The sequence below is a fragment of the Urocitellus parryii genome, chromosome 5 (assembly GCF_045843805.1).
Source record: "Urocitellus parryii isolate mUroPar1 chromosome 5, mUroPar1.hap1, whole genome shotgun sequence".
NCBI classification, from domain to species: Eukaryota; Metazoa; Chordata; class Mammalia; order Rodentia; family Sciuridae; genus Urocitellus; species Urocitellus parryii.
The window spans coordinates 86,074,293-86,086,470 of NC_135535.1; the positions used below are offsets into that span (position 1 = coordinate 86,074,293).

Consider the following 12,178-nt stretch of genomic DNA (forward strand, 5'->3'; position numbering starts at 1 on the left):
TCCCCCTTGTTCCCTTCTCACTACTCTACCAATCTTTCTGCTATTCAGTTTTTTTTTTTAATTAATGTCTTGTGGGTATACAAGATGGTGAGAGTCAGTCCTCATTGGAATGAGAATATTATACCTTTTAATTTTTCCTTGCTTATGACTACCATTTTTGCTTGGTGGGTTGATATTGTAACTATAGTTTTATACTATTCTAAACTCTTATTCTAGTTCCTTATTTTAATTTAATTTGGCTATGAAGTGCTGGATTATGTGCCAGTCAAACAGAGAGAAATTTATGCAGTGTGATACTTTTGTTGTACATGGATAAATACATTGAGAAAAATTAACAAAGGGGCTGTTTGGTTAAAATGAATAGACTCTTCATCTGGCTCATTCTCTGATCATTTAATTTGGCTTATGGAGAATCTAGGTAAGGAGCATTCTTCTAATTTTCGTTATTATCCTTCTGATGGTCACCATTGTAGTCTCCCTGGTGTGCTGTATTTTCTGAGACTTAACTGTATACATCTGCTGAGTGCTGAAGGGTCTCTTAAGCTGTAATGAAAAGAAATGCATGATCATGAGTATGAGGCCACTGATAAATAACATGTTATGATTGAAAATCCAGGATGATCATGACCGAGAGTAGCACTAATGCCCTAAATTTTGGTAACTCTCACTCAGCAAGAGTTTGACCAAAAGAGGGTGAGGGGGGTTGAATAAAACTTTCTTATAATAAGGCAAATGATTATGGTACAATTTTTAAGTAAAAATTGTGAATTCAATATTATTCCAAATGTTAAATTTGCATAGGATGTAAAAGTAATAGAGGGATTCTTAAAATGCCAGTGGTAATGAATAACTCAAATAGGATTTTTTTATTTGTTGATTTTTTTGTAGTGTTGGGGATTGAACCCAGGGGTAATCTACCACTGACCTGTTATGCCCCTAACCCTTCTTATTTTTTTTGAGAAGGGTCTAAGTTGCTGAGCCCTGCCTGAACTTGTGATCCTCCTCCTGCCCCAGCCTCTGGAGTAACTAGAATTACAGGTGTGCCCTTCTGTGGCCAGCTCAAGTGTTTGAAAAATGAAAATATGAAAGTAAATAGAACTTCTATTAATATGAATTTTGAAGATTGGAAATTATTTGCATTGAAAAATAATCTGGCTATTTTACTTTGTTTATTGGTTAATATTTGGTTTATATCAAGTTACTCATTAAAGTCATCAAATTTTTCTTTGTCTAAATTGGAAAAACTGGGTTGTGAGTACTCAGACATTTAAAAAGAAGTAATTTAAACTTTGGTTGAATTCTCTTAAAAATGAACCTTTAAACATTTTTATTCCACAGTGGAAACACTATATTCAGTGTGATGGGAGTCCTGATCCTTCAATAGCCCAAGAAATAAATACTTTCATTAGCTTGTGGAAAGAGGAAACAAATCAGACTTTTATGGAGGTGGTTGAGAAAAGTAAATTAGTTCTACGTGTAAGTATTTAAGAATTGTCCTATAATATAAATTAAGTTACAAGAATTCTGATGTTAACTCCAAAAATAAAAAATTACTATATTATTTGCCAGTTAGTAACACTATTACTTCTAAACCCTCGGGTATAGAGAGAGATTTGGTAAGCTTTTCACTTTCTTTTTACAACTCTTAACATTCACTTGCTTCTTTATATAAAGACAACATAAACGAGAAACAATTTTCTGAGCCAGAAAAAAAAATCAAGTGCATTTATGTAGATAACTTGGGTATAGATGGGTGACTTTTGTCCCCAGCTAGTATCATATACTGTTATGGTTTGTATCTTAATGTCTCCTGAAAGCCTATATGCTAAAGGCTTGGGTGGTCACTACGGCACTATTGAGAGGTGTTGGAACCTTTAGGAAGTGAGGTCTAATAGAAGGAAGTTAGGTCACTGAGGGTGTACTATTGAAGGGGATATAGAGACCCTGGCCCCTTGCTCTCTTGCTCTGGGTCCCAGCTACAATGAGGTGAGCACCTTTGTTCTACAAATTGTTCCCTGCCATAATATTCTACTATAGACTCAAAAGGAATGGGACCAAGGGACTGTGAATTTCAAGAAACCTCTGAAATCATGAGCCAAAATAAATCTTTTATCCTTATAAATTGATTTATAATATATATATATTTATATAATAATATTTATTTATAATAAATATTTATTTATAATAATATTTATATATATTTATTATAATATAAACCTGATTAACACATCTACTATTCAGTAATTCAGTACCCATAATCTTTAATGTTTACTAGAAGCCAGGTCTCTGCTCTCAGGTGCTGGGGGTATGAAGATGAATAACAGTATCCTAACTTCTTCTTTTGCTAATAGAATAGATAGGTTAGCCTGAGAAACTAATACTTTACAATGCACTTAAAAATACTGTGAAACAATATTTTAAAAATGAATTTGGAAGAATTTACCAGAAGAAAATCAAGGAAGGAGAAAATATGAAAGAGTAGTTAACACAATTACTAATTGGGCATTATGAAAAATTGTGGATGTGTAACCGACGTGATTCTGCAATCTGCATTTGGGGTAAAATTGGGAGTTCATAACCCACTTCAATCTAATGTATGAAATATGATATGTCAAGAGCTTTGTAATGTTGTGAACAACCAATAAAAATTAAAAAAAGAAAAAAAAATAGTTAACAGACATGTATAATGGAGTAAAACAGACTAAAAACAGGGAGGAGTACAAGAAGGCAATAAAGACTGGTAGATAGGCAATATTCAATGAGACAATGGCTGACAATTTTCTTGAACTGAGTGATATGATTCCTTAAATCCCAAGAAAGACGAGAAACTTTTTTTTTTAAATACATCCAATACTCTGACACCAGTACTCTGTGTGTGAGGTTTCTCATACCAACTTATATCTTCTGCTCTTTGAGCACCAATCAGGCATCCTACAATTCAATGCTGACACTACCCAGAGTTGGCACAGGAGTCCTACTCTGTCCCACAAGTCTGTACCCCTCTTCTATCATAAGTCCTAGGTGGCCACCTGTACTTTCAGAAACCAGCTATAAGTAGGGTTCCCATACCTCCCCATACCTCTTTCTCAGGTGTGGTAACTTACTATAGTGGTTCTCAAAATATAGGCAAATGTTTACTTTTGCTTACTTGCTTATTATGGAGGATATTAGGATATGGATTAAAGAGTTGTATAAATAAATACATAAGGCAAGGTATGTGGGAAGGGTTGTGGACATTCCATAACCTCTTTAGGCATATATGCCAACCCCAGAGCTCTCAGAACCCCATTGTTTACGGTTTTTATGGAGGCCTCATTTCATGGCATGATTGATTAAGTCACTGACCATTGGTGATTAAGTCAATCTCCAGTTCCTCTCTCTTCCCTTGAGGTTAAGGAGTGGAGCTAAAATTTCTAACCTTAAAGTGACCTTGTTTCCTTTGACAACCAGCCCCCATCCTCCAAGAGTCACCACACTAGCATAAACTCAGGTATAGTTGAAGAGAACTTACTATGAAAAACAAAAGCAATTCCTCTAGACCTTTTCTGTCAGTCAGGGATTTAGAAGCTGTATGCCAGGAACCAAGGGTGGAGGATGAACAAGAAAAGTCTAGAAAGTCCTTGATTCTGAGGCAATTTCTAAGGTCTTCCAATTCCTTTGAACTCAAATGTGCTCAGCATGCCAAAGATTATACTTTGCGGTATGGTATTCTGAGCTCCAACATCCCTAAGGTCCCTCCCCTGAGTTATTTGAATGCTAATGGATTCATCACACAGTGTTCTCACCACTGTACACCTTCTCTATCAGGGAGGTCGCCAGGCATGATCCTGGTTCAGGAATCTGGTTCTTGGAAATTAGCAGGGAGATGGTAAGAAGGAATGTTAGACTCTACCAGTGATAAGCTGGGTGGAGGGACATCTTCCTGTGACAGAATGAGGTCTATGGAAGTACAAGTAACAAATGGTAGGAAAGATGGAAAAAGGGTAAGTAGAACAAGAGACAGAAGAAGAGAGTCTTCACAGCTTCAGGAAATAAAGCAGGAAGCTACCAGAGGTAGCTTGAAAAGAGTTGAATAGCTATACCAGAAGCACCTCATGGTAAATGCCAATTTCCAAATCATGTTTATTTAACAAATTTTCATACATGGCGTAATCTGTACCATGAAGTTGGAACTATTAGCAACATTTTACAAACAATGAAGCTAAAGCACAGAGATGTTAAATAATTTGTCTTACTACTTATTACTAGTAAGAGGTGGTTAGGATTAGACTACTGTGTTGCATTTATTTATTTTTTTTTAAATTTAGTTGTAGATAGACACAATACTTTTATTTATACCTTTATTTTTAATGTGGTGCTGAGGATCAAACCTAGTGCCTCACATGTGGTAGGCGCTCTATCACTGATCTACAGTCCCAGCCCCTGTTGCATCTCTTAATTCAGAAATTTTCTGTATGTATCTCTGTCAGTGCTCAAAATTAAGTTCTGCTACTTACTAATTCCTTGATCATCTAAGGCCTTGGTATCCTCAACTATAAAATAGACACAATAATACCTACTTCATATAATTATGATAAAGAATAAATTAAAGCTACATGGCATTTAGAACAATTTCTAGTACATAGTATTCAGTATTGGTAGTTTTCCTCCTCTTCTCCTTTGCCCCCTTGTTATTGTCATACTTTTGTTATTTATTAATTATTAACATGGTTTAGATGTGGTCTGTCCCCAAAGTTTAATGTACTGGAAGCTTGGTGCCTAGTGTTGTGCTACTGTGAGTTTTTTTCTTTTTAATTATTCCTAGTTATACATGACAGTAGACTCTTTTTTTAAAAGAGAGAGAGAGAGAGAGAGAGAGAGAGAGAGAGAAAGAGAGAGAGAATTTTTTAATATTTAGTTTTTAGTTATCGGCGGACACAGCATCTTTGTTGGTATGTGGTGCTGAGGATCGAACCTGGGCCGCACGCATGCCAGGCAAGCGCGCTACCGCTTGAGCCACATCCCCAGCCCAGTAGACTCTTTTTTGATATACTTATACAAACATGGAATATATCTTATTCTAATTAGAACAGACATGATGCCAATTCATGAATCTGGATCTTGGCAATTATCTGGAGGTGGTGAATTATGTCAGATTCATTTCCTATTCCTATTCCCCCTTCCCTTCCCTTCTTTCTCCTCTGTCTAATCCATTTAACTTCTATTCTTCCCCTCCCTACCTTGTTGTGAGTTAGCATCCACATATCAGGAGAACATTCAGCCTTTGGTTTTTGGGGATTGGTTTATTTCACTTAGTATGATAGTCTCTAGATCCATCTATTTATTAGCAAATATCATAAAGTCATTCTTATTTATGACTGAGTAATATTCCATGTGTATATGTATCAAAACAATTTTTAATCTATTCATCTGTTGAAGGGCACCCAGGTTGGTTCCATAGTTTAGCTATTGTGAATTGAGCTGCTTTAAACATTGATGTGGCCACATCACTATACTATGCTGAGTTTAAGTCCTTTGGGTATATGCTGAAGAGTGATATAACTGTGTCAAATGGTGATTCCATTCCATTCCTCCATACTGCTTTCCAGAGTAGTTGCACCAATTTTCAGGCTCATCAGCAATGTAAGAGTTTACCCTTTTTCCTCACATCCTTGCTAACATTGTTAATTCTTGAAAATTGCCATTCTGACTAGAGTAAGGTCAAGTCTCAGTGCAGTTTTATTTGCATAGCTCTAAGTGCTACAGATGATGTTGTATATTTTTTCACATATTTGTTACTATTTTTTCTTTTGAGAAATGTCTGTTTAGTTTCTTTGCCCATTTATTGATTGGGTTATTTGTTTTTTTTTAATATCCTGGAAATTAACATCTTATCTGAGGTGCAGGTGACAAAGATTTTCTCCCATTCGGTAGGCTCTCTCATGGTCTTGATTGTTTACTTTGCTGTGAAACTTTTTAGTTTGACACCATCCCATTTACTGGTTTTTTATTTTACCTTTTGCACTTTAGGAATCTTGTTGAGGAAGTCAGTTCTCAAGCTGACATGTTGAAGTGTTGGGCCTACCTTCTAGTAAGTTTCTAGGTTGCTGGTATAATACCTAGGTCTTTGATCCATTTTGAGTTGAGTTTTGTGCAGATAGGGGTTAAATTTTATTCTACTACATTTGGATTTCCAGTTTCCCTAGCACCATTTGTTGAAGGTGGTAAGCTTTTTAAGAGGTGAGGTATAGTAGAAGATAATTAGGTCAGGAGAGCTCCATCATCTTAAAAGGATTAATGTGTTCTTGAAGGAGTTGGTCTGGTCTCATGGGACTGGATTAGTCCTCTTGAGAATGATTTGTTATAAGTGATCATGGCACCACCTCTGACTCCCTTCTTTGAATGTGCCATTCTTATACATATTTCCACCATTGTGAGGCCATTATTAAAATAGAGCAGATGCTGGTGCCATGTTCCTGAACCTATGTGAGCTAAATAAACTACTTCTCTTTTAAAAAGTACCCAGCCTCAGGTATTCTGCTTTAGCAATACAAACTACACTAACATATTCCTATTGTTTCAGAGTCTTAAAGAAGTCAAAATTTGTCATTATTTGTCATTTTGCTAATGAAAGCTCTATTATGCTTAGTGGAGAATATTTAAAAGGGAGTTTGGGAGGAAATATTTTTATAATCTTAAATTACAGAATGAATACAGAAAGGATTTTTACATGTTTCACTGAGGATAAAAAGTTTCTCAATCCAAAAGTGATATAACATCCCCCTTTTACTTTTAATTTGACTATTTGTCAGTGGATTAATGTAAATATTCTTTATATTACAGCTAATTGAAAAATTGAAATTGATTTTAATGGAAACTCCACCATTTGATTTGCAAGAACAAAATGTAATACAATACCAAGGATCAATTCTACAACTTCAGGAGCTCCTTCATCTTAAGTTTAACAAAGCCACAGAAATACTTCTCAGAGTATGTGTGAACTTTCCAAATAATACTAACTTTTAAAAACATTAAAATTTTGTACTATACAATAAAATAACTCAATTTTCTTAAAATATTAAAAGGGTGTGGAAAAATTAGGATAACTTAAAGCACACATACTTAATGCAGATTTAGTAACTGTTAACATTTTTAAAGAAATATCATCAATATAACTGAAGTCAATTTTCTGATACATGCCAAGGTTCACTAAGTTCACTATGAAAATAAGTTTACAAAACAGTATTAGAAATTCACTTTGAGTAAATCAATTGGCACAAGATTACAAGTATTGATATTCTATTTTTCTCTAACTTTTTATTTTAAAAGTACTATATTTGAATGTGAAATTTGAAGAATAGTACCATGAATCCCCAAATACTCGCTATGTAGATCTAATTCATTTTTTATCTTTACTGAGCTATAATTGATATGTATTAAAATCAATAATATTTAAATGTCTGATAGTATTCTTTATCTCTATATTTTCTTTACCATTTGAAAGTTGTTGTTATTACATTTTATCCCCAAATAACACTATAACCATAAATTATTATACCTAACAAAAAGTAATAATTTCATAATTCTCATATTCAACATCCTGTAATTTCCCATGAATGGCTTTTATAACTATTTTGTTTTAGCTTGTTTTTTAAAATGAGAATAATCTACAGGCAGACATTGGTTTAGGCCATTTTGTAGCCTTCTCTCTTTTATTATTTTTCCTTTGTATCAGTTTGGTAGAATATTTTGTAATTAAAAAAAATACTGCAAAGAAACCTTCCACTAAATATCTTTTACTAAGCTTATTGTTAGCATTATTATTCCTATTATAATTTTGCACCTGTTACATGTGTAGTTGGACAAAAGAGGTAAGTAAATGTGTATTCTAATTACTAGTAATCGAGATTTTTATCTTAAAAGAGGTACAGTATTTTTTATAATCTTTTACATAATATCAAATTTGAAATAGAAATATCAATATGAAGAAAATTTTATTGCATAACAAGTAACTAAGGGGCTAGGACTGTGGCTTACAGTAGTGCACTTGGCTGGCATGTGTGAGGCACTGGATTCAATTCTCAGCACCACATAAAAATAAATAAAATAAAGGTCTATCAACAACTAAAAAAAAAAAAAAGTAAAAACTAAGAGAACTGGAGGTGTAGCTCAGTGGCAGAACATTTGCCTAGAAGGCAGGAGGCCCTGGATTTAATCCCTAGCACATGCACTTAAAAAAAAGAACCAAGACTAATTATAGTAAATAGCTAATTCCAGATCTGGAAAAGGAAAAGTAAAATTATCTTACCTTATTGTGTTAGATAGCAAGCAAACACTTAAAAGATTAAGGGGGTCATATCAAAGGGACAGGGATCAGCTTAAAAAGAGTCTTATTGGCTAAAAATGGAATAATTTGAATAGCAGAAAGAATAATAACTATAATTAATTATAACACATTAAATAAATAAAAATCTAAGAATCTATGGTGATCCTTCAAAAAGGGGAAATGGGATGGGGGAAAAACAATTGTTTGTAGAAGAAGACCATCCAAGTAAAGATGGAAAGATAAGTTAGAAAATGACTATTGTCCAATCTCCAATATTATAATTGATTCAGATAAGGATCCTTAAGAGCTACCTAAATGATGATATGAAAAGCTGTTAAGGAATACATTATTCTCTTAGTTCCAAAGCATTTGACCTCAGATTACTAAGCAATTAGAAAAGCAACAACAACAACAACCACAGCAACAACAACAAAAAACAACAGAAAATGTACCTTGCAGTGAGAAGTGATATTAACCAAGTGCCCAAGTTTTTATCATTAATAGTTAGACATCAGATGCCTCCAGATGCAATATGAAGAACATGATATAACTTTATTTATGGTGCCTTTTAAAAATTTGCTCTTTTTAGAATATTTTGATACGTTTATAGAAGCATAGAATATGTCTTATTCTAAGATCCTAGTGTTGTGGATGTATCACAATATTGAGATATGATGCCCTGAAAATATTTGATCTAAATTTAATTTAACCCCTAGTCTTTCCAATGCAGAGAAAAGTAAATGGGATAGAGGACCAAGATAAACAATACCATGAGGAAATAATCATGTAAATCTACAGTTTAGAACAGTTCTAAGAATCTATTCTAGATACTCCAAAAAGTTAATGTTACAGAAAACAAGTATGGAAGAATAATCACTTTTAAAAATAAATCAGCAACAAGTACAGTTTGCAAAACTTTTTGTACTATAGCCATCAAATACGTATTGATTTATTTAATCCCTTTCTGAGAGCTTATTTCTTGAGCAACAGACATCAAACTATTAGTCTGTAAAATTCTTGAGATCATCCTTAAGTGTTTAATGGTAGATGGTAATCACTGGAGTAGCAAAACACATGATTCATTTGGATTTCATGAACTGGATATTGTGCTTTCTAGACTTGTGTGTCTTTGATAGGCTGACCTCAATTTACTATTTAATAAGTTACAGAGAAAGAAGCATGCATAAAGTTGAAATGAAAAGTCAAGATTCTGATGTTAAAATTAAAAAGGATAACACAATAATCATCCTAGATTCTACCTGGGAATAAAGGATCACTGTGTTTTGGATTTTGTTTTGGATCAAACTCAGAGCCTCTCTCACTGAGCTACAACTCCAGTCCTTTAGGAACCACTTTAATCATTAGATACCTTAAGAGAAACTGAGTAGAAAAAGGAAAGGTATATTTAATTATATAAATGTTTGCATCCTTAGGAGAAAGTTTTTAGCAGTCCTTTGTCATTTTGATCGAAATTTCTTTGTACTAAAGTTATTCTTTTAGTTAATTAGTGAAAGGAATCTAATACGTAAGGAATGAAACAACTTGTTTAAGTTGTATAATTTAGTAGGACTCTGGACCTATATAATGTTTTATTTCTTCTCCTCCATCTAGTCTTTATTTTTTCTTTTACAGCAAGCTAGTACTTTAGCAGATTTGGACAGTGGGAATATGGAAAAAGTAATTCGAGATGAAAATGTTACTCTGTATGTGTGGGCAAACCTGAAGAAGAATCCAAGGTACCCGGAAGGGGAATATTTTCTGTATACATGTGACATTAGAGTCACATCATCACTGGCAGGCCTGTTGCATAATAGCATGGTATATGTGGAAAAACCCATATTAGGAAGTCAGTCAACTGGAGCTGTATATGGCTAAGTAACCTGCCTTTTACCCTAGGAAAGTTACTTAGCCTGTTGAGCTTCAGTTCATCATCAGTAAAATAATGCCTCTATTACTTGATTTGTTTGAAGATTAAGCACCAATGCATGTAAAAGTTATAGCATAGTATTTAGTGTAAATAAACTATCAATAAATGTTGGGTTTTCCCTCTTCTTCTTCTACCTAAGCCTTGGCATCCCAAAAGAGTACCTGTGGTGGATACTTTCTACACAGCAATCTGAAACTTTTTAAAAACATATACTTATCTTTTTGAAATGTTAAATGTAATATATTTTCACACTGATTATTTCCTAGATATTTTTTAATGTTTTCCCAACTACTTTCAACAAAGAGACATCTTTCTGAGGAATGAAGTTGATAATGACAAATTTCTGATCACTTGATTGCTGTTTGGTATTAAACATTCTGATTTAATTGAATTAGTATGGCTGTGAATTTCAGAATACCAGAATAAAAGTTAGAAGCCTTGGATTCTGGTTCTAGCTGAAAAGACTAATTATTTGAATATAAACTTTATTTTTGCTATTTAGTAAAAGAAAGGAACAAAATATTCCCAAATTCCACTCACTACAAAATACTGTGGTTTAAAACTAATCACAGACAATATGTAACCTGTTTTTGGAAAATATGTCAGATAGTAGAAGAGTGAAGGAAATTAATCTGTATAGTTTTGTAGGAATAAAAATAAAACAAATAATTCTGTATTCACTACCCAAGTTTAAGAAGAGAATTAAGTTGGTATCTTTTAGTATAATAAGGAATAGTGGAGGGAAAACAAGTTTGGTTTTATTTTGATGATGGTGAGGTGATAATATAAACCGGACAAATTTGGTGCTGGACTTTTTAAATCTAAAGTACTATGAGAAATCAAAGTGAAACTGGCTGAAAGCATTTTGTTTTCTGAAAAAAGAAACAGAGAGAAATCCAAGGTGGGGTATGTTTGGAGAAGTCATCAATAATGAACCTGTGGTTCTTAATTTTTTTGGATGTCATAGGTTTTTCTTAACATCAAATAATTATATACATTCACACACATAGAATAGCAGTTTTTGACCTATTAAAGTCCATTTAGGGATGCCTATGCCAGGAAAAGTAAAACTCATGTTAGATACTCCTTATAATATAAACAGAAATTGAGGCCACAGAAATGACACTATCCAGAGTGTATATAGAGGAAGAAGAGAAGAGAACCTAGGACAATGGAGCATGGAGTAATGTCAACATTTTAAGGAAACACACAGGAGACTAAAGGTGCTGCTAGAAATGAAGGAGTCAGGTATGGGGTTATGGATCCCAAGAGGATGTTTGAGAAAAATAGCATCAGCAACTGGGTCCAAATGCTGCCAACAAAACAGGTCTGAATGGGATGCAAAACAGGAGCAAAATGGAAATTGAAAGAAGTACTGCTTAGGTATAAATTTGAAATACACCTAAAATTTCCTAGGATCTCAAGATTTTTGTTTTGACAGGTACAAAAGTATCAAATTCGCTGGAACACAAATTGGATTTGAAATTCCAAAGATATTGGCAACAAGTGACATTGCTCTCCGACTCCTACATACTCACTATGATCATGTTTCTCCACTGAAGCTTGTTCGAACAGAACAAGAAAACAATTTTCTAATGACTGAGACTGTCACAGATGAAGGAACCAAGACTACAGAAGTCAAGACTACAGAAGTCACGACTACAGAAGTCACGACTATAGAAGTCAAGACTATAGAAGAACCAGTCAGCCAAGAGGACCAGGAGGAGTGTAAACCACAAGAAAGTGGCTCTCTCATAAATTCCGAGGATGAAATAAAAGTTGAAGATCAAGATGTTACTGAAGCACAAAGGGTAGGACACATCTAAATTCATATTCTTTTCTTTGTTCAAATAAATGTTAATTCCCCTTTGTTGCAAGATTTTTCCTAAACAACTAGAAATTATCTTTAAAGTCACTTTCTTGCCAGTGCCTCAATTTGTAATGCA

At 33.8% G+C, this 12,178-nt stretch overlaps 1 protein-coding gene across 1 annotated transcript in view; it reads left to right on the plus strand.

Annotated features, from left to right (window-relative positions):
- Dnai7 (dynein axonemal intermediate chain 7) overlaps nt 1-12,178 on the plus strand; it is a 73,491-nt gene that overhangs the window by 19,398 nt on the left and 41,915 nt on the right. The window contains exons 6-9 of the mRNA XM_026392375.2: nt 1,339-1,476; nt 6,823-6,969; nt 9,938-10,041; nt 11,674-12,043. Coding sequence (XP_026248160.2) covers nt 1,339-1,476; nt 6,823-6,969; nt 9,938-10,041; nt 11,674-12,043 — 759 coding nt within the window. The remainder of the gene's footprint in view (nt 1-1,338; nt 1,477-6,822; nt 6,970-9,937; nt 10,042-11,673; nt 12,044-12,178) is intronic.